The sequence below is a fragment of the Gigantopelta aegis genome, chromosome 10, assembly GCF_016097555.1.
Source record: "Gigantopelta aegis isolate Gae_Host chromosome 10, Gae_host_genome, whole genome shotgun sequence".
Taxonomy (NCBI): Eukaryota; Metazoa; Mollusca; class Gastropoda; order Neomphalida; family Peltospiridae; genus Gigantopelta; species Gigantopelta aegis.
Genome location: NC_054708.1, coordinates 3,427,601 through 3,452,405, shown reverse-complemented (window position 1 = coordinate 3,452,405; position 24,805 = coordinate 3,427,601). Strand labels below are relative to the sequence as shown.

Below are 24,805 nucleotides of genomic sequence, written 5' to 3'. Positions count from 1 at the left end.
TCCACTGCGCATGTGCCCGTCGCAGGGAAACTCGAGGACGCAAACCGTGAACTCACGCGAGATCTCGCAAAAATAGACCTGTGGACAAGTTGGGGGGCATAGACAATGGGAGGCCAAACAATAGGAATGTGAATATCTCCATGATTAATTATTCTGTCAGTAGGGAACCCGAACATTCTGTCAACATCCAACAAGACTTATTGGACACATTTGTGAATTATTGCTTATCACAAAATAAAAAATATTTTGTTGTTAATGCCTGACAAACCATCGGTTTCGTACGCAATAAATATCTGATATGGGCTGAAATAATATTAATGTGTGAGCGCGTGTATGTATGCAGATATTTATTGTATTTAACATAATTTAAATATTTATAAAGCATTATACAGATAAATACATTCAGGATTCTTGTCGGGATTTCTTTTCAACAAGTTATTTAAAATTTTGTTCGGTATTTGGAATAAAATTAAATGATACATACAAAAGTTGAGCTATGGTATATAAAACATTAGAATCAGGCCCATAGGAATGATATCTAGAGTTGGGGGAGGGGAGGGGCACAATATGTAGTGGAGGGACAGTCTAGTTGGTGGGGGGGGCAAAAAAAGAAAAGTGGGGCTATAGTCACCCCCACCCCACCTCCGACTTCTTGGTTGCTACCGACCTGAGAATGGTCAGAAATGTAACTGTATTGCATATACAGCTATTTAAATTCGAAGCAAGATTATTTAACCTAAGAAAGATGTAAGTTTTATTTATAAAAGATTAGACTAGCCGACAGCTTGATAATATAGCTACAAACTGAGGATAGTCTCCTTATTATAAACTCATGAGGGTTTATTATGCGCAGTCATGAGGTACTTCATTTGAATGTTTGAAGCAAACATATTAAGTACCATGTCAGGCCCGTAGTCAGTGGGGATTGAGAGTTTCTGTCAAATGAAAAACAAAATCAGATTTTATATATAAAAGTCCTTGTCCCTAAATGACCGGGATAACGTACAAGAACATCTGTCTGAGGTTCCATTTGCTGAAAGTTTAATCCTCCTCAGTGGGCCCGTTTGATTATTTCCCGTCCCAACCAATGATCCATCAAAGGACGTCGTGTATGCTATCCTGTTTGTGGGATGTGAGAAGTATGCCATTTATCATTTATTATAAATACATTGGTACGACTGAAAACAAACAGTTTCTTGTAATTGGCTCTGTGACCAGGCATTTTTCCAGGCATAGTATGATACCATAACTTAATGCAACTTGTTAACGTATATTTCGCAACAAAAGTTCGTGTACAGGGGTGTAGGCTAGGGGGATTTGGATGACACCCCCCCCCCCCCCCCCCAAAGCAAATGGTCCGCTTTGAAAACTAAAACATACAGGGTTTATACATATGGAGTTTCTGGTGGTGTAAAAATAAAATAGAAAAAGGTCCACTTTGTTCATAATCGACCCGACCCCCCCCCCCCCCCCCCAAGGTCCAGATCATGCTACGCCCCCGCGTCATCTCATTGTTTGGCATGGGGAAACCCCCTCTCCCGTCTATGGCTCCGCGCCTTTGGCGCTTGCGTTTGATGAGTTCCGTTTACATGAAATTTCGATTCCTCCCCCCCCCCCTCCCCGCTAATCATGCTGGCTACGGGCCTGAAGTTATATACAATATTCACAAGTTAGACCAAACATCAAATTAGGATCGTATCGGGTTGCATGGGTCTACCACTATGGAAAAGTTGCTGCACTTTGTTATGTATAATCATGTACGTTATAAAAACGTGTGATACTTGCATACCATACCGATATATAGGACTTCGCCCTATACTTGTAAATGTGTATCAAAGAGCTGATGGTATCGCTAATGATCTCGACCAATGTTCTCAGGTACAAAATACAAAGTAGTAACCAAACGCTATTGTACATAGATATATTTTTACTTCAAACTGATCTTCATGTAAAGAAGAAGATGTCATGTTCTAAATTCTTCAAAAACAAACAACGCAAACAGCATGTCAACTTTTATTTCCACGTTTACATGTGATGTCAAACTTTGTAGGTTTTCGCCTGTGACAGCTCATATAATAATTATGTTTTAAAACTTCGTAAATATCAGATATTATTTCAAGTGAAATTGTATGTATCTGATATAAATGATAGTGAAAATAAAATAATAAATAAAACAAGATAAATAAATAAGTAAATAAATAAATAATTTGTGGATAGACATGTAACAATGATTAGTAATTGTAAGACTCTTTTTTTAATGAAACGATAACAGGAAAATAGAGCTGTGATAAAGGTCTATGTAAGTTAGGGGTTTTGTTGGGTTTTTTAGGGGGAAGGGGAGGCATATTTTATTAAATTTTAAATACTGATACATGTGGAGAATTAAACGCAATCCATGTGAGTTTTTAAATATAATTCTAATTGTTAAAAGGAAAAAACCCACATTCCACTAAAGTTAATTTTATTGTATGAATCTTTTAATTTTGCGTTGTTAAAATACCCTTGACAGGCAGCTCCAGAGACTTCATCTAAGTTAATCTTTCACTGCTTTTGCTCTTAAACCATTCCGATGTAAACTTTAGTAGACCGTTTTTCGCAGCCATTTTAACATCTTATACGAAATATGTACGTTGGTCGCTAGAGATTCACAGCTCCTACGAAGCTACTCACGACGCTCATGACAACTGTCGATCATGCCCCCCAATTTGTATATAGCCTCGATACCGTCCAATTCGGCAAGGGACGGTACTCTTTGCACACATACGCAATGGGAATGTGAAAGAGGTCTATTGCACAACATCTAGCCACAGCGATCAATCAGCAGCAATATGTTACACAGGGCTTCTAGATTATGGTAGCCCCACTCCCATGGCTAGTGGCAGGGCTTCCAGATTATGGTAGCCCCACTCCCATGGCTAGTGGCAGGGCTTCCAGATTATATTAGCCCCACTCCCATGGCTAGTGGCAGGGCTTCTAGATTATGGTAGCCCCACTCCCATGGCTAGTGGCTGGGCTTCCAGATTATGGTGGCCCCACTCCCACGGCTAGTGGCAGGGCTTCCAGATTATGGACTCCCACGGCTAGTGGCAGGGCTTCTAGATTATGGTAGCCCCACTCCCACGGCCAGTGGCAGGGCTTCCAGATTATGGTGGCTCCACTCCCACGGCCAGTGGCAGGGCTTCCAGATTATGGACTCCCATGGCTAGTGGCAGGGCTTCCAGATTATGGACTCCCACGGCTAGTGGCAGGGCTTCCAGATTATGGTAGCCCCACTCCCACGGCCAGTGGCAGGGCTTCTAGATTATGGTAGCCCCACTCCCACAGCCAGTGGCAGGGCTTCCAGATTATGGTAGCCCCACTCCCACGGCTAGGGCAGGGCTTCCAGATTATGGACTCCCACGGCTAGTGGCAGGGCTTCTAGATTATGGTAGTCCCACTCCCACGGCCAGTGGCAGGGCTTCCAGATTATGGATTCCCACTGGCTAGTGGCAGGGCTTCCAGATTATGGACTCCCACGGCTAGTGGCAGGGCTTCTAGATTATGGTAGTCCCACTCCCACGACCAGTGGCAGGGCTTCCAGATTATGGATTCCCACTGGCTAGTGGCAGGGCTTCCAGATTATGGACTCCCACGGCTAGTGGCAGGGCTTCTAGATTATGGTGGCCCCACTCCCACGGCCAGTGGCAGGGCTTCCAGATTATGGTGGCCCCACTCCCACGGCCAGTGGCAGGGCTTCTAGATTACGATAGCCCCACTACCACGGCCAGTGGCAGGGCTTCTAGATTATGGTGGACTCCCACGGCTAGTGGCAGGGCTTCTAGATTATGGTGGCCCCACTCCCACGGCCAGTGGCAGGGCTTCCAGATTATGGACTCCCATGGCTAGTGGCAGGGCTTCCAGATTATGGTAGCCCCACTCCCACGGCTAGTGGCAGGGCTTCCAGATTATGTAGCCCCACTCCCACGGCTAGTGGCAGGGCTTCTAGATTATGGTAGCCCCACTCCCATGGCTAGTGGCAGGGCTTCCAGATTATGGTGGCCCCACTCCCACGGCTAGTGGCAGGGATTCCAGATTATGGTGGCCCCACTCCCACGGCTAGTGGTATTTAATGATGGGCTAGTGAATAAATACTATAGCCTTGCCCGACAGTTAGTGTATTTGTTTGGTTAAAGAAAGAAAGAAATGTTTTATTTAACGACACACTCAACACATTTTATTTACGGTTATATGGCGTCAGACATATGGTTAAGGACCACACATATTTTGAGAGGAATCCCGCTGTCGCCACTACATGAACTACTCTTTCCGATTAGCAGCAAGGGATCTTTTATTTGTGCTTCCAACAGGCAGGATAGCACAAACCATGGCATTTGTTGGAACCAGTTATGGATCACTGGTCGGTGCAAGTGGTTTACACCTACCCATTGAGCCTTGCGGAGCACTCACTCAGGGTTTGAAGTCGGTATCTGGATTAAAAATCCCATGCCGCGACTGGGATCTGAACCCATTACCTACCAGCCTGTAGACTGATGGCCTGACCACGACGCCACTGAGGCCAGGGTTTTTTTGGTCAAATGCTGCATTTAAGTCTATTTATCTATGGATTTTTAAGGTCTATCTCCCTCTTTAAGTGACATAACTGATTATTCCTAATAGTAAAATTGTATTTACATAAAGTAGGGCTAGCGAATTGTTAATCATGGCTCGTGAATTTTTTAAATCACTGATTCCATGGCAAGTGGATATTTTATAAAAATTCAACAAGTCCTGTCATGTATAGGGATTTATCCAGGTAGATAGATAGATAACAATTTAACGTGTCCATATACCACTAGGGTTTCAAACACGCCCATCCAGAGTCCGACCTCCGATAAGATCGGTGGCCTGACTCGGGATGAGGGGAGGATAGAGTTGTAAATGGGCAGAATTTTGAAGATAGCTATTAGTAAAAAAAGTTCATAGAATTAAAAATATAAAAAAATAAAATAAAAAGTTACAAGCCAAAAATAAAAAGAATCGACTGCTTGGCCGAATATTTATATAATTTGGAGCATTTTAGATGGACAGTCCAAAAATAAATAAGAGAAAGAAGAGAGGATCGGACTATTTAATAATATTTAAAAAAAGAGAATAATTTCGACATATAATTTTGAACGGAGGTCTAAAAGTTTAAAGTCCAATCTAAATGGTCCAGGCCGGGGGGGTGAGGGGTGGGGGGTGAGGGGTGGGGGGTGGGGTGGGGTGTGTGTGTGGGTGAGTTTAAGGTGGGCGGAATTTGGAATACGAATTTAGTAGTTAGGTCAAAGACCTAAAGCCAAAATGAGCTCATTCATACAACTCATTTATCCAGGATTTCTCTGATGAGACTGGGAAAATTAGCACAAGTAAATCATACATTGTCAGGCCAGTCAACAATGCAGTACACCACTGTTAAATTAATTTATTACAACAAGACATAATTAAGTATATATATATCGGGAATTTATTCAGGAAACAAAAAATCATGATTGAAAGACAACATATTGAGGTAAAGAAACAAGGGAATACTTCATATTGTAGATCGAATTCCAGTCACTATTAGTGTAGTCTGACACCATATAACCATAAATAAAATGTGTTGAGTGCGTCGTTAAATAAAACATTTCCTTCCTTCCTTCTTATTAGTGTAGTATAATAGTTTCTGGCACGAGTCCTTTTGTAGATGGGTTTTTTCACACGAGTCTCAAGAAAATCAATCGTTGAGGCGAGCTTTAGCGAGATCCAAGGATTTATTTTCTTGAGACGAGTATTGACAAAAGGACGAGTGCCAGAAATACTTCCTCGCTTAATCCTACTTTTATAAAATTTTATAAAATTCACTGCATTTCAATTTTGTACCATGACGTCAGGACATTGCTCAAATGTGACGACTAGAAGGCATGCATGGAGTGTAGGGTCTACTCGAGTACTCAAGCATGGGTCGAGTCTAGCAAGGCTCAAGTCTGTCCTACAGGACTCGAGTACCCATGCAAGGAACAGTACTCTCATTTAATTCTACATTTTACGTCATGTTGCCATGTGCTTGCCACCTGTTACATTATAAGGCTATGAGACATGGAGAGAAAACAAAAGCCAGATGTGTGGAATGAATGAATGAATGAATGAATGGATCAAAGAATAATGAATGGATGGATGGATGGATGAATAATGAATGAATGAATGAATGAATGAATGGATCAATGAATAATAAATGGATGGATGGATGGATGGATGAATAATGAATGAATGAATGGATCAATGAATAATGAATGGATGGATGGATGGATGGATGGATAATGAATGAATGAATAAATGAATGAATAATGAATGGATGGATCAATGAATAATGAATGAATGAATGGAATGTATGAATAATGAATGAATGGATGAATGAATGAATGAATGGATGAATGAATGAATGAATGAATGAATGAAATGAATGAATGAATGAATGAATGAATGAATGAATGAATGAATGAATGTTTAAAGACACATCAGCTATTGGGTGTCATAAAATGATAAGTACATGTACATGTATGTAAGCCAAATGTGTGGAATGCAATATAATGGTATCCATATTCAGCACTGGATGCATAATGCTATTTTACTTTATTCCTTAGTCTCATTATCATCTAGTGTACTGTTACTGTTACTGTTACTTTATTAACGTGCCACCTTCGATGAGGAAAGGCGTGTCGCTCTGCTCTCTTGAGTTGCCCCCCCCCCCCACCTGGGGGGACTTATTGCAAGCTACGGCTCTTTAACTTAGAGTACCGCGTCGCTTACATTGGCTCACGGGCAACCGTGACTTTGGTGTATGGCGAACACGACGAAGAAGGGAAGAGGAAGGAGGAAGAGGAAACCTGCACCAGGGACGGCTCAGGGGGGACCTAAAATGGCGGCTCAACCGCCAGTGGTGGTCCTGTCTGTGTCGCCGCCCCCACCCCCGGGACCCGACCAACCAGTGCCAGCCAACGCAGATACCTCTGAACAGACTGAGCCAGTGGACCAGTCGACGCCACAGTTGGACACAGCGATCTGCTAAACTCCACGGCATGTGTCTCCCATTCAAACCCCTTCGAGGCCCCCGGGGGCTCCGCCAAGATCCCTATGGATGGCGCTGCTGCGAAGCGGAAGGCCGTCACCCCATCCAGTAGTGACCAGCCAGCCAAGGCCTGGCCTTCCGCGACCGCCCAGGGCAGGGACGCCGCCTGGAGCCTAGCCATCTTGGTCGGGGACACCTCGGACACCAGCTCACTGCCGGGAGGCATTCTTGAGGGCAACTTTAAGAAGTTTCCTGACGGAGTTGAGTGTGCCATACACGCCGTGGAAATACGAGACGTGCCCATTACGTCAAGCTAGCTAAGACCTTGCTAGCCCACCGTTGGAGGAAACTGGTGCCACAGTTCAATACCAAGCACTTCATCTCGTCCCCAAGGGCCAATCGTTCCAAGGGCTTAGTTGGACTTTAATTTTTTTTTTTTGTAAACAGTCCGACGCACTTTATTTTGGCAGCCCGTCTAAATTGCTCAAATCACCTTAAAACCCTTTCGGTCGAGCAGTCTAATTTTGTTCTTTGGACTTAAATTTTTGTCCAGACATGAGTTGTATGAATGAGCTCATTTTGGCTTTAGGTCTTTGACCTAACTACTAAATTCGTATTCCAAATTCCGCCCACCTTAAACTCACACGCCCCCCCCCCCCCCCCCCCCGGCCCGGCCCATTTAGATCGGACTTTAAACTTTTAGACTTCCGTTCAAAATTATATGTCGAAATCATTCTCTCTGTTTTTTAATATTATTAAATAGTCCGATCCTCTCTTCTTTCTCTTATTTATTTTTGGACTGTCCATCTAAAATGCTCCAAATCATATAAACATTCGGCCGGGCAGTCAATTCTTTTTATTTTTGGCTTGTAATTTTTTATTATTATTATTTTTTTAAATTCTATTAACATTTTCACGAATAGCTATTTTCAAAATTCTGCCCATTTTCAACTCTATCCTCCCCTAATCCCGAGTCAGGCCACCGATCTTATCGGAGGTCAGACTCTGGATGGGCGTGTTCGAAACCCTAGTGGTATATGGACACGTTAAATTGTTATCTATCTATCTATCTATTAACTTGCCAATATCCAAGAGGTTCAGGCTGATTTGTAATATTTCAAATATAACGCCAATTTTAGACAACGGTCTAAGAAAAAAAATCTAAAGAATTTAAATTAATTAAATTATTAGGCCTAGGAGGATTAGGTGGAAAGGGTTGGCCCTTCAGCCACGGAAACATTATTATAGCATTTACTTGAGGTTAGGACGGTCCCATCGAAGACTTCAGTGTGGAGGATGGTGTGTGTGTGTGTGTGTGTGTGTGTGTGTCTCAGTATATGTATGTGTTTGTGTGTGTGTGTCTCTGTATGTGTGAGTGTGTGTGTGTGTGTGTCTCTGTATGTGTGTGTGTGTGTCTCAGTATATGTGTGTGTGTGTGTGTGTATTTGTGTCTGTATATGTGTGTGTATGTGTGTGTGTGTGTGTGTGTCTCAGTATGTGTGTGTATGTGTGTATATGTGTGTGTGTGTATGTGTGTGTGTCTATGTGTGTGTCTGTATATATGTGTGTGTGTGTGTCTGTGTGTGTGTGTGCGTGTGTGTGTGTGTGTCTCAGTATGTGTGTATGTGTGTATATGTGTGTGTATGTGTGTGTGTGTTTGTGTCTGTATATGTGTATGTATGTGTGTGTGTGTGTGTGTGTATGTGTGTGTGTGTGTGTGTGTGTTTGTGTCTGTATATATGTGTATGTATGTATGTATGTGTGTGTGTGTGTGTGTGTGTGTGTGTCTCTGTATATGTGTGTGTGTGTGTGTGTGTGCCAAAACCGCCTATCCCTAACGACCCTATTGCTAGCATCCCTATTAACACCCCACCACCCTCCCAACAGTTGTCCGCTCTGAAGAAATGTTGCCAGCTCATATCAAGATATTTCCATTACACTACAATGTTATGACAGGTTGGTTCCAAGACTGTGTCAAATGATATGGAGAAAACATAGCTCCAACAGTTACTTTTATGTCATATTCTGTGGAACCTACAATTATTTAAACAAAATGCAATAAAATTATCTGTTAATCTAGAGTTTTTTAATACATTGGTCATTTCTACGTTTATACTAATTTTATGTACATTTTACTACTTAAAACATTGCAGACTAATCATATCAATCATGTCATATAGAAAACATAGGAATAGCCACCAATATCGTGAATATATTCCAGTTAGAAGCCAAGATATTGCATTTCCTATTTTAGTTGGTTCATGGTGGCCATCTTGAATTTCATTATAATATTTCATAGATCCAGGTTAAAAGGTATCTCAATCCAATGAAACAGAGATTTATATATTTATAAATAACAATGCCACCTAGACAGCTAGAAGCTGAAATAATAATGTTTTGTAGAATTTCGTTACAGTGTGTTGGTTATACTGGCAGCCATGTTGAATTTATTTCATATATAAGTATAATATTGAACTAAAACACTTCAAAGGTACAATCTATCAATTCTTCGACATACAAAACTTAGGAATAACTATTAATAGTATGAATATGTATTGAGTTAGAAGCCTACACATTAAATTTCATGTTTTAGTATATAATGTGGTGGCCATCTTGAATTTGTAAGGATAAATAATGGAAACATCAGCTGGTGACATATTTTCTTTATATCGGCATCCTCAAATTTGGTAAGATCAATTGATTTGCCAAAATGCTTTGGGAAGTTTGTTTTTACAAAATATGGACTAATATAATATTGATTACGTCAATGCACGCACTATCCTAACTTTAAAGTCAAATTACTACCTGTAACACTAATTATTTTTTCTACATTTTTAATATGTTACTCCTGACTAAATTCTGAACAGACACTGTTAATTTGATTACTTTTGCTATTTGTGATGGGTATACCATATATTTTGACATAGATTGCCTGGACTACTAATGTAAGTGTCGGGTACTTGGATCCGAGTCGAGTTTGACCCTCGAGTACTCGAGTCCAATATTTTGGAGTCTGGAGGCCCTAATGGAGTGTTATATATTACGTGATGTCACCTACCACCTTTGGTTATGGAATGACGTAATGAACAGGTAGCAAAGGCTGTCTAGCTCCTAAATGACGAGGCTATTTGATCAATGAAAAGGGTGCATTAATGTCTAGAGGACGTGTTCTAGATGGTTTTTCTAGCACAGCTTTCTGGCACCTTTCTACTGGTTGATTCAACTAGAAATGTCTGTATAAAGAACAAAGATGTAATGTGGGACTGAATGTCAGTAATGTGGGACTGAAAGTCAGTAATGTGGGACTGGATGTCAGTAATGTGGGACTGAATGTCAGTAATGTGGGACTGAATGTCAGTAATTTGGGACTGAATGTCAGTAATGTGGGACAAAGTCAGTAAAGCGGGACTGAAAGCAGTAATATACGTGACTGATCGTCAGTAATGAGGGACTGATTGTCAGTAATGAGGGACTGATTGTCAGTAATGCGGGACTGAATATCAGTAATGCAGTACTCAATATTAGTAAAGCAGGACTCAATATCAGTAATGTGGAACTCAATAACACTAATGCAGGACTTAATATCAATAATGCAGTACTCAGTATTAGTAAAGCAGTACTCAATATCAGTAATGCAGTACTCAATATCAGTAATGTGGGACTCAATATCAGTAATGCAGTACTCAATATCAGTAATGTGGGACTCAATAACACTAATGCAGGACTTAATATCAATAATGCAGTACTCAATATTAGTAAAGCAGTACTCAATATCAGTAATGCAGTACTCAATATCAGTAATGTGGGACTCAATATCAGTAATGCAGTACTCAATATCAGTAATGTGGGACTCAATAACACTAATGCAGGACTTAATATCAGTAATGCGGAACTCAATATCAGTAATCGGGACTCAATATCAGTAATGTGGGACTCAATAACACTAATGCATGACTTAATATCAGTAATGTGGGACTCAGTATTAGTAATGCAGTACTCAGTATCAGTAATGCAGTACTCAATATCAGTAATGTGGGACTCAATGGCACTAATGCAGGACTTAATATCAGTAATGCGGGACTCAATATCAGTAATGCAATACTCAATATCAGTAATGTGGAACTCAATAACACTAATGCACGACTTAATATCAGTAATGTGGGACTCAGTATTAGTAATGCAGTACTCAGTATCAGTAATGCAGGACTTAATATCAGTAATGCGGGACTCAATATCAGTAATGCAATACTCAATATCAGTAATGTGGAACTCAATAACACTAATGCAGGACTTAATATCAGTAATGTGGGACTCAATAACACTAATGCGGGACTTAATATCAGTAAAACAGTTAACTTTCTGACACTATGGTTTTTAGTTGCAGTCACTGCTGGATTGATCCATTATTGTTTGTTTTTACATATTATTGTGCTTATATCCAACTGAGGTTTAAGCATGCTGTCCTGGGCACAGATCTCAGCTATGAAGGCTGTCTGTCCAGGACAGAGAGTTAGTGCTTAGTTGTTAGTGATTAGTGAGAAAGAAGTCGGTGTAGTGACCTTACACCTACATGTATGCATTGAGTTATTAAAACTCGCTATGCTTGGGAGCCAGTACAGGGATGTGAACTCAGTACCAAACAGCCTTAAGTCTGATGGTTTAACCACTACACCACCACTGAAACTGGTAATGATCCCTTATTTGTTTGTATCAGTATATATTAAATAACGAGTAACACCTTGTGTTACTGGATATAAACACTCCATGCTGACATCCGTGTGTATTTAAAAAACAGTGCTTTCTGCTAAACAGCCCATTTCCCGGGAAGTAACCACATAGATGTTAGGTGTTTTTCCTAGGAATGTATACAGATGGGGAAAACACAAGTCATGGTGATATAAAATACATTATTATTAACAAAGTTATCTCCACATATAACACATTTTGTTACTTTCTCTCACTATTTATTTCCAAGTGACTGCACACACAGACATTAATGGCATTTAGAAGGAAAGTGTCAAACAGCTGAACAGATAAGCTATGTACCAACCAGGAAGTTATATCTAGCTATGTACACTATAAATAGACACACTGGACGTTCCATTTTCTAAGAAGCATGAAGCTGTCACCCATTCATAATAATTCAGGGCGTGCCCAGACACAAACATACATTCATCCCGTTCATTATGGGTCAAATAATATGTAGCTGCTGTTGTTCTAAAATGAGACTTGTTCCAAATGATGAAGAATCTCTGCTGGATGGGGATCTCTATCAGCGTCTGGTTCCAGCGTTACCAAGAACCATGAAACATCACCTGTTTTTCTGCTGCGATACCAGAGACTTGCAAGACGTCAACACTATCATCCATGAAGCGGAAGAGAAAGGCTTCAGTTGCTGTGAATTTGAGAACCGTGCCATGCCAAACCGGACCGAATTGTCTCAGCTGGACATGTTCATCGCTGATGCCCTGTGGGTGGTGATATACTTCTCGAAGGAGTACTGCACGGAATACTACTGGTCAGAAATCCAGATGGCGGCTGCTGTGGAACATGCCTTGTCTTTGAAACGGAAGAACATTTTACTCATTGTTGTGAATAACTTGGAATGCCTGGTGCCAAAGATCTTGTCAGCGTTTCCTCGCGTTTCAACGCTGAACGCAGACTGGAAGGAAACATTCTTCAACATTTTGGGCAAAATACCTGATCACCTGTCAAAGACTGACATCTGTGGATGCCGGAACCACCTGGACCTAGAGAAGCAGAGACAGAAGGAGATGTTTTACACGAGTTCCGACGAGACTCCGAGGATACGGAGAAACCACGAGCTGGGACGATCGGCCATACCGGAGAGAAGCATTTCACTCGTGTTACAGATGCAGACGTGGACCAACATACAGATGCCTGTGCGAGAACGCTCTATTTCAACAGTGTTTAACACAGACACAAGGCTTTAGATCTCACTCATTTGGGCGCAATGAGGACGTTTGTCTTTTCTCAGCGCAGGAAGGTTGTTTTACTCCTGGAGAGTTGTCAATATTCAGAAATGAATTTCAAGTTATTTTAATGTAACATAACATTTCAGTGGTTTTGAGGTGAAATATTTTGAGGTCAGCATGTGTGTACTTCATTTGGGGGTGATTATTTTGGGGAAATGTGTGTACTTCATTTGGGGGTGATTATTTTGGGGAAATGTGTGTACTTCATTTGGGGGTGATTATTTTGGGGAAATGTGTGTACTTCATTTGGGGGTGATTATTTTGGGGAAATGTGTGTACTTCATTTGGGGGTGATTATTTTGAGGTCAGCATGTGTGTACTTCATTTGGGGGTGATTATTTTGGGGAAATGTGTGTACTTCATTTGGGGGTGATTATTTTGAGGTCAGCATGTGTGTACTTCATTTGGGGGTGATTATTTTGAGGTCAGCATGTGTGTACTTCATTTGGGGGGTGATTATTTTGAGGTCAGCATGTGTGTACTTCATTTGGGGGTGATTATTTTGAGGTCAGCATGTGTGTACTTCATTTGGGGGTGATTATTTTGAGGTCAGCATGTGTGTACTTCATTTGGGGGTGATTATTTTGAGGTCAGCATGTGTGTACTTCATTTGGGGGTGATTATTTTGAGGTCAGCATGTGTGTACTTCATTTGGGGGTGATTATTTTGAGGTCAGCATGTGTGTACTTCATTTGGGGGTGATTATTTTGGGGAAATGTATTTTCGCAGGGCTTCTAGAATTGTTATAAAATCCACTAGCCATGGGATCAGTGATTTAAAAACATGTACTTGCCATGCTTAAACATCCACTAGCCATGGGATCAGTGATTTAAAAACATGTACTTGCCATGCTTAAACATCCACTAGCCATGGGATCAGTGATTTAAAAACATGTACTTGCCATGCTTAAACATCCACTAGCCATGGGATCAGTGATTTAAAAACATGTACTTGCCATGCTTAAACATCCACTAGCCATGGGATCAGTGATTTAAAAACATGTACTTGCCATGCTTAAACATCCACTAGCCATGGGATCAGTGATTTTAAAAAATGTACTTGCCATGATTAAAAATCCACTACCCCTACTTTAAGTAAATACAATTTTACTAATAGGAGTAATCAAATTAGTCACCTAAAGAAGGAGATAGAGTTTTAAAATCCTTAGATTTAGGTGGGTGCATATGGGTGGGTGGGCAGGATATTCTTATTTACAAAATAGACTTAAATACAGCATTTGACAAAAAATTTTTTACTAGCCATCGGGCATGGCGATAGTAGTTATTTAATAGCCCAACATTAAATGTCACTAGCCATGGGAGTGGGGCTACCATAATCTAGAACCCCTGATTTGGGGCATTTTAAATTCCCAATCCAATACCAAACTTTTTCCCAATTACGACCCAACAGTTTCCCAATTAAGATTCCCAAAGTTGCCCTAACATGGTCACTTGAAACTCATAATCCCCTTCACATCCCACTCGGTGAGCAGTTCTTTTGTCTTGTAATTTGGTGTCGATTCCACAGTGCCTCTAACGATGGTGTCAACCCTTTATTGTTATGCATGACTGGGTACTACATGACAGTGTGCTGTTGGCAGAATAGAGTTATGCTTGGGAGGAGGGTATGCTAAGTGTTTTGTTTACAAATTTAGTTAATTGTATACATGTGTATTAAAAAAAAAAACTGACAATGACATCGATGAAGTTTCGTTTCGGTTTCCCAATTGATTACGAACATGTGACGAACAAGTCTGACCTGGATATGCAACTTGAAGTGTATTCTCTTTTGATACAGTCTGTTGTACCGTAGTTTTTAGTAATAATGCCTAGATTGTCCGATATAATACATTTTTGGTAGAAGAATACAACTTTTTGTTTTAATTCATTCATTTGTGTTAACATATATTTGGTATCTATCGCAACACGTCCAATCCGCTATTTGCTTAGTCTGAACGGACATAGAAAGTAAAGTACTGACTTAATGTGCACCCTGCACTACCATTTGCTGTGCTATTTTAAGCAGACGATTTTATTTTGTAAAAAGTGGTGTAGGCCTACATATCTTTCATACTTTTTTTTGTCAAATATTTTATTATTATTGTTTTATTACTTTTAAAATCATTTTTGGTATGTTTTTTGTAATTGTAAACCCCCATTACTACAGTAGTTGTAAATTAAGTGAAAAACCCTTTAATTTAATGTGCTACTCCCTCCCTTTGAAGTAATGGCCGTACCGATGTCACATCATGTGGCGAACAGCATGTGCAAGTTTGTACATGGTTACAATGTATTAGTTCTGCTGGGAGATTATTAGATTGCATATTATAGATATTGAAACTTAATAAAGTTGATCCAGTCAAAAATTAACATTTACCGACCAGAAGTATGTTACTTCTTTATTGTTGTGCAATCCTTTTGATTCTTTTTTTTTTATCAATAAAATATCTTAAAACAAAACTTCTTTATTATTTACGATTGAATAGCGGGGCCATTCGAGAATTACACAACATGCACTCAGAAAAGGAGGAATTATGGGATGCGTGACAAAACATAATTTGGTTGGGGGGGGGGGGGGGGAGGAGGAAGTGATGGTTGTTATTGTGCAACGTAATGTTAATTCAAAAAGTAAAATACAACCAGTCATGGCCTTTTTGTTTTAAAGACCCCCAAAGTAAAACACTCCATCTTTAATAAACTTATTGATGTCATCACCTGTACTAAATATTATGAATACCAATGAAAAAGACATTGATAAACTTGTTTAAATAAATAAAACAATTGTTTTTGTATAGTTTTTAATGCTTTATATGATGAAGATATATATAAAATGGGATCACTAATTTGATCAATGTACTGGTATTGATTATTCTTGAAAATCGCCTTTTTTGTATTTGAAACGTAATTTTTTCCCAATTAACCAAAAAGGGACCATTAAAAAACTGTCTAGAGTATACCCTGCATTTCTTTCTGTCAAATTAGCATGTTACACACTGAATAGCCAGTTTAAAATGAACAAATGTTCCATTTCTTTCTGTCAAATTAACATGTTACACACTGAATAGCCAGTCTAAAATGAACAAATGTTCCATTTCTTTCTGTCAAATTAACATGTTACAAACTGAATAGCCAGTTTAAAATGAACAAATGTTCCATTTCTTTCTGTCAAATTAACATGTTGCATACTGAATAGCCAGTTTAAAATGAACAAATGTTCTTTTTCTTTGTGTCAAATTAACATTACACACTGAATAGCCAGTTTAAAATGAACAAATGTTCCATTTCTTTCTATCAAATTAACATGTTACATACTGAATAGCCAGTTTAAAATGAACAAATGTTCCATTTCTTTCTGTCAAATTAACATGTTACAAACTGAATAGCCAGTTTAAAATGAACAAATGTTCCATTTCTTTCTGTCAAATTAACATGTTACAAACTGAATAGCCAGTTTAAAATGAACAAATGTTCCATTTCTTTCTGTCAAATTAACATGTTACATACTGAATAGCCAGTTTAAAATGAACAAATGTTCCATTTCTTTCTGTCAAATTAACATGTTACAAACTGAATAGCCAGTTTAAAATGAACAAACGTTCCATTTCTTTCTGTCAAATTAACATGTTACATACTGAATAGCCAGTTTAAAATGAACAAATGTTCCATTTCTTTCTGTCAAATTAACATGTTACATACTGAATAGCCAGTTGAAAATGAACAAATGTTCCATTTCTTTCTGTCAAATTAGCATGTTACACACTGAATAGCCAGTTTAAAATGAACAAATGTTCCATTTCTTTCTGTCAAATTAACATGTTACAAACTGAATAGCCAGTTTAAAATGAACAAATGTTCCATTTCTTTCTGTCAAATTAACATGTTGCATACTGAATAGCCAGTTTAAAATGAACAAATGTTCTTTTTCTTTGTGTCAAATTAACATTACACACTGAATAGCCAGTTTAAAATGAACAAATGTTCCATTTCTTTCTATCAAATTAACATGTTACATACTGAATAGCCAGTTTAAAATGAACAAATGTTCCATTTCTTTCTGTCAAATTAACATGTTACAAACTGAATAGCCAGTTTAAAATGAACAAATGTTCCATTTCTTTCTGTCAAATTAACATGTTACAAACTGAATAGCCAGTTTAAAATGAACAAATGTTCCATTTCTTTCTGTCAAATTAACATGTTACATACTGAATAGCCAGTTTAAAATGAACAAATGTTCCATTTCTTTCTGTCAAATTAACATGTTACAAACTGAATAGCCAGTTTAAAATGAACAAACGTTCCATTTCTTTCTGTCAAATTAACATGTTACATACTGAATAGCCAGTTTAAAATGAACAAATGTTCCATTTCTTTCTGTCAAATTAACATGTTACATACTGAATAGCCAGTTTAAAATGAACAAATGTTCCATTTCTTTCTGTCAAATTAACATGTTACATACTGAATAGCCAGTTTAAAATGAACAAATGTTCCATTTCTTTCTGTCCAATTAACATGTTACACACTGAATAGCCAGTCTAAAATGAACAAATGTTCCATTTCTTTCTGTCAACCAAATATCAAACATGTTACACCGATTGAGTTAGATCCTGCCTTGGTTAAATAAGTCAGTCAAAAAGAGCTGTTGGCCAAGTGCTTATTTTGCCTGTATTTTCTTCTTGCCCATGGCAAAAACTGTCACAGTTCAGTCTCCAGTTAAGATAAACAGTTCTCTCGATATGCTGTCCATGAATGACATACATGAACTCATCTGAAAGATGTTATTACATATTTACACTTTCAGAGACTACGTAGAGTATAGGACATACTAAGCAAGTGCTCTTCACTGGTTTTTATGGTGCGTGGAAAAAAGTCAAAAGAAAAGGCCAAAGGAAAAAAGTGCAGGAAAAAAGTCAAAGTTAAAAAAAGCAAGACAAAAAAAAGCAAAGGAAAAGTCAAAGGATAAAAGTCAACTCATTATACTTTTCATTCATATTCATGTTGTAAAACTATAAGTACAACTAAGACAACAAATACAAATCAAATTATTATTATAATTGTCCTTTGCCTTTTTTCCATTGAATATTTTTCCCTTTGTCTTTTTTCTTGACTTTTTCCTTTCAACTTTTTTTTTTCATTTGCTTTTTTTTTATTGTGCTGCATACACTGTGTTAATTTGTGTTAAAGTGACTCACATATCTCAGTCATTGTTCTCTGGAACCATAATGGAGGGTGATTACCAAGTAGACACTGCTCTTTCAGTTTACCCCACGTTAGGCTCATATCAAGATGATTACCAAGTAGACACTGCTCTTTCAATTTACCCCCACGTTCGGCTGATATCAAGATGATTACCAAGTAGACACTGCTCTTTCAATTTACCCCCACGTTCAGCTGATATCAAGATGATTACAAAGTAGACACTGCTCTTTCAGTTTACCCCCACGTTCAGCTGATATCAAGATGATTACCAAGTAGACACTGCTCTTTCAATTTACCCCCACGTTCGGCTGATATCAAGATGATTACAAAGTAGACACTGCTCTTTCAGTTTACCCCACGTTCAGTTCATATCAAGATGATTACAAAGTAGACATTGTTCTTTCAGTTTACCCAACATTCGGCTCATATCAAGATGATTACCAAGTAGACATTGCTCTTTCAGTTTACCCAACGTTCGGCTGATTACCAAGTAGACACTGCTCTTTCAGTTTACCCCTCGTTCGGCTGATATCAAGATGATTACCAAGTAGACACTGCTCTTTCAGTTTACCCTACATTCGGCTGATATCAAGATGATTAACAAGTAGACATTGCTCTTTTAGTTTACCCAACGTTCAGCTCATATCAAGATGATTACAAAGTAGACACTGCTCTTTCAGTTTACCCCACGTTCGGCTCATATCAAGATGATTACAAAGTAGACACTGCTCTTTCAGTTTACCCCACATTCGGCTCATATCAAGATGATTACAAAGTAGACACTGCTCTTTCAGTTTACCCCACGTTCAGCTCATATCAAGGTGATTACCAAGTATACACTGCTCTTTCAGTTTACCCCACGTTCGGCTCATATCAAGGTGATTACCAAGTAGACACTGCTCTTTCAGTTTACCCCACGTTCGGCTCATATCAAGATGATTATCAAGTAGACACTGCTCTTTCAGTTTACTCCCACGTTCAGCTCATATCAAGGTGATTACCAAGTAGACACTGCTCTTTCAGTTTACCCCATGTTCGGCTCATATCAAGATGAGGCAGCAAAATTGTTCTCCACACTTTGTATTTTAGGTTTGGATTCTTATTAGATAATTAAATTTGTTTGAACAAATAACTTCTTTGTATTCTTTGTTTGTTGTTTTACTTTCCTTTGACTAAACAAGACTTGACAAAACCTTTTTTCTTCTTTTTTATAAAATCAGCATGCAGAACAAGTTTTTTTCAGTTTGGTGTCAGTCAAATAGTAAACAGACTTGATACAACTTCTACAAATCGTGGATATACACCGTTTGGTGTCGGTCAGATAGTAAACAGACTTGATACAACTTCTACAAATCGTGGATATACACCGTTTGGTGTCGGTCAGATAGTAAACAGACTTGATACAACTTCTACAAATCGTGGATATACACCGTTTGGTGTCGGTCAGATAGTAAACAGACTTGATACAACTTCTACAAATCGTGGATATACACCTTTTGGTGTCCGTCACATAGTAAACAGACTTGATACAACTTCTACAAATCGTGGATATACACCGTTTGGTGTCAGTCAGATAGTAAACAGACTTGATACAACTTCTACAAATCGTGGATATACACCTTTTGGTGTCCGTCAAATAGTAAACAGACTTGATACAACTTCTACAAATCGTGGATATACACCGTTTGGTGTCAGTCAGATAGTAAACAGACTTGATACAACTTCTACAAATCGTAGATATACACCGTTTGGTGTCGGTCAGATAGTAAACAGACTTGATACAACTTCTACAAAACGTGGATATACACCGTTTGGTGTCGGTCAGATAGTAAACAGACTTGATACAACTTCTACAAAACGTGGATATACACCGTTTGGTGTCGGTCAGATAGTAAACAGACTTGATACAACTTCTACAAATCGTATATATACACCTTTTGGTGTCCGTCAGATAGTAAACAGACTTGATACAACTTCTACAAATCGTGGATATACACCTTTTGGTGTCCGTCAGATAGTAAACAGACTTGATACAACTTCTACAAATCGTGGATATACACCGTTTGGTGTCAGTCGGATAGTAAACAGACTTGATACAACTTCTACAAATCGTGGATATACACCATTTGGTGTCAGTCGGATAGTAAACAGACTTGATACAACTTCTACAAATCGTGGATATACACCGTTTGGTGTCGGTCAGATAGTAAACAGACTTGATACAACTTCTACAAATCGTGGATATACACCGTTTGGTGTCAGTCAGATAGTAAACAGACTTGAGACAACTTCTACAAATCGTGGATATACACCATTTGGTGTCAGTCAGATAATAAACAGACTTGATAAAACTTCTACAAATCCTGGATATCTACCAATATCAGCATGTGTACAAACTACTGATTACAAGAGTTTTGCATTCAGCATGCAACTCAAAATCTCATATCATAATTCCATTAACTAAGTCTATTATTTGTTACCTCTTATATCCTTCAATCGAACAACAATACTGGGTTAAAAAAAAACCTGATAACCGTACTGAATATGTAATTGTATAAAAAAGGATGGGGACTGTCAATTTGATATTTCACACATTACTATAGAGTCGTTTAAAAAATTGCCAAATTCATTTTAAAGTTGGAGTTGGCAAAAATATCTTATTACCAAATCGCCAAAAAGCTCATTTGAAAACCATGTGTCATTTGTATACATGTGTACAGCTATTTTAAAAAATAATTCTGTGCAGCTAAATATTATCTGATTTGGCTAAATTCACCAAAGTGCTATTAATTGTTGGTGTGCAGCTTTGACTCTAACTAGATGGATATCTGACACATTTTCAATGAACACTGTAGGCCATAGGTCAAATATAGTTTAAATAGCGACGGATTCAATATTGTATATGAAACAAATGTGACGCTCATTTCACTTACTTGTCAACTGGTTTTAGTGACTTGCCCTTTAAAATTCTTAAGTCAAACTTATTAAAAAAAAAAAACCCAACATAAAACAGTTCGTTATTTCTTAGGACCAAAATGGATATTTTCCACACAAAAAAAGTAAACATATTCAACAATATATTACAGCATTTAGAAATATTCTTTCTGTACACATGATTGAATGTTACCGAACCCATCAAAACTGTCGTCTTCTGATTCAGAGTGAAACGCCTGAGCTACCTCGGGTGAAAGGACGACACCAGAATAAACACCAACATCATTCCTTTTTGTCAACATTCATCACTTTCACTGTACATCAGTTCCACTTTGACAAAACCACTAACAAAAAGTTTGTTTTGTTTAACGACACCACTAGAGCACATTGATTTATTAATCATTGGCTATTGGATATCAAACAGTCTTAGAGAGGAAACCCACTATATTTGTCCATTAGTAGCAAGAAATCTTTTATATACACCATCCACATCATGGTCTTTGATATACCAGCTGTGGTGGTGCACTGGCTGGAACGAGAAAAAGCCCAATGGGCCCACCGACAGGAATCTATCATGGACCTACCATGCATCAGGTGAGTGCTTTACTACTGGGCTACGTTGCGCCCCAACCGGCTAACAATGCATGAACTTGGCACTCGGTTCCATCCACTCACACTTTAGAATACCCTTCACATACAGCCAGTTGTGGTACAACTATGTTCACTATCTGTCATCCACTTTACTACTGGGCTACGTTGCGCCCCAACTGGCTAACAATGCATGAACTTGGCACTCGGTTCCATCCACTCACACACTTTAGAATACCCTTCACATACAGCCAGTTGTGGTATAACTATGTTCACTATCTGTCATCCACTTTACTACTGGGCTACATTGTGCCCCAACTGGCTAACAATGCATGAACTTGGCACTCGGTTCCATCCACTCACACACTTTAGAATACCCTTCACATACAGCCAGTTGTGGTACAACTATGTTCACTATCTGTCATCCACTTTACTACTGGGCTACATTGCGCCCCAACTGGCTAACAATGCATGAACTTGGCACTCGGTTCCATCCACTCACACACTTTAGAATACCCTTCACATACAGCCAGTTGTGGTATAACTATGTTCACTATCTGTCATCCACTTTACTACTGGGCTACGTTGCGCCCCAACTGGCTAACAATGCATGAACTTGGCACTCGGTTCCATCCACTCACACACTTTAGAATACCCTTCACATACAGCCAGTTGTGGTATAACTATGTTCACTATCTGTCATCCACTTTACTACTGGGCTACGTTGCGCCCCAACTGGCTAACAATGCATGAACTTGGCACTCGGTTCCATCCACTCACACACTTTAGAATACCCTTCACATACAGCCAGTTGTGGTATAACTATGTTCACTATCTGTCATCCACTTTACTACTGGGCTACGTTGCGCCCCAACTGGCTAACAATGCATGAACTTGGCACTCGGTTCCATCCACTCACACACTTTAGAATACCCTTCACATACAGCCAGTTGTGGTATAACTATGTTCACTATCTGTCATCCACTTTACTACTGGGCTACGTTGCGCCCCAACTGGCTAACAATGCATGAACTTGGCACTCGGTTCCATCCACTCACACACATTAGAATACCCTTCACATACAGCCAGTTGTGGTACAACTATGTTCACTATCTGTCATCCACTTTACTACTGGGCTACGTTGCGCCCCAACTGGCTAACAATGCATGAACTTGGCACTCGGTTCCATCCACTCACACACTTTAGAATACCCTTCACATACAGCCAGTTGTGGTACAACTATGTTCACAATCTGTCATCCACTTTACTACTGGGCTACGTTGCGCCCCAACTGGCTAACAATGCATGAACTTGGCACTCGGTTCCATCCACTCACACACTTTAGAATACCCTTCACATACAGCCAGTTGTGGTACAACTATGTTCACTATCTGTCATCCACTTTACTACTGGGCTACGTTGCGCCCCAACTGGCTAACAATGCATGAACTTGGCACTCGGTTCCATCCACTCACACACTTTAGAATACCCTTCACATACAGTCAGTTGTGGTACAACTATGTTCACTATCTGTCATCCACTTTACTACTGGGCTACGTTGCGCCCCAACTGGCTAACAATGCATGAACTTGGCACTCGGTTCCATCTACTCACACACTTTAGAATACCCTTCACATACAGCCAGTTGTGGTACAACTATGTTCACTATCTGTCATCCACTTTACTACTGGGCTACGTTGCGCCCCAACTGGCTAACAATGCATGAACTTGGCACTCGGTTCCATCCACTCACACACTTTAGAATACCCTTCACATACAGCCAGTTGTGGTACAACTATGTTCACTATCTGTCATCCACTTTACTACTGGGCTACGTTGCGCCCCAACTGGCTAACAATGCATGAGCTTGGCACTCGGTTCCATCCACTCACACACTTTAGAATACCCTTCACATACGGCCAGTTGTGGTATAACTATGTTCACTATCTGTCATCCACTTTCCCCACATTTTGGTAAAGGTGTGAATATGGACTATACAAATCACTGGGACTGCTAATACATGCTGATTCATTAAAACAGATTTAGCCAAGTTGTAATCTTGTTTATGACAATAGGGTTATATTCATTCAAAGTTTGTTTTGTTTCACGACACTACTAGAGCACATTGATTTAGTAATCATCAGCTAATGGATGTCAAACATTTGGTAATTTTGACATAGTCTTAGAAAGGAAACCCATTAGTAGCAAGGGGTCTTTTATATGCACCATCTGACAGACAGGATAGCACATACCATGGCCTTTTATATACCAGTCATGGCTGGAAGGAGCATATCATAAAGTAAGTACAGTAAAAGTAGTTACATGACAAAGCGTTATATATTTACTGACCAAAAACAGAAATTTATCTGGTCAGTATGTATAGCGATTACTGGATAAAATAAAGAGAATCAAAAACTACAAATGATTAATTACAGTATCACAGGTAGGACTAAACGTCAACAATAGGAAATGTGCCAAGGGGAACAACTTATGGTCAATAGTTGTTATGCTTTCAAAAAGAATCTGACAGGCGAACCAACATTTGAAATGAATAGTGTAAAAGTAAAAAAACAAATCCAATTTTTTTGGAAATCTGGTTACACCTTGAAAAGAGACAGCCTTGTAATATTATAAAGTAGGTTTCTCTCACCTCTGAATGATTTGATAACACAAATTGGTGATGTCAACAAATTCTGGAACCGACGCAGGGTCTGAGGTCATCACTTCTTTAACTAGCTGCATCGTCATGGTAACGTGTGACAGCTGGATGGGAGAAACCATTCCTAGAAAACAATGAAATCATGAAAAAAAACCTCAATGATGTACCACTATAAGAAATGAAAAAACATCTATAGTCCATCCAATCCTCCTACAAAAACATTTTTTGTAAATAATTTCAGTTTGGTTTCAGGCCTCTAAAATAGCGAGAACAATAGTTTTCGTTGGCACAAATCTAATTTTGCATAACCTATTTTTTGTTCGCACAAAATTAGGAGCATCATTTACTTGTATATAACGGGTTA

At 39.1% G+C, this 24,805-nt stretch overlaps 1 protein-coding gene across 1 annotated transcript in view; it reads right to left on the bottom strand.

Annotated features, from left to right (window-relative positions):
* Window positions 1-24,805, bottom strand: part of LOC121382808 (nucleoporin NUP188-like) — a 137,070-nt gene that overhangs the window by 73,315 nt on the left and 38,950 nt on the right. Inside the window, exon 20 of the mRNA XM_041512428.1 lies at window positions 24,433-24,565. Coding sequence (XP_041368362.1) covers window positions 24,433-24,565 — 133 coding nt within the window. The remainder of the gene's footprint in view (window positions 1-24,432; window positions 24,566-24,805) is intronic.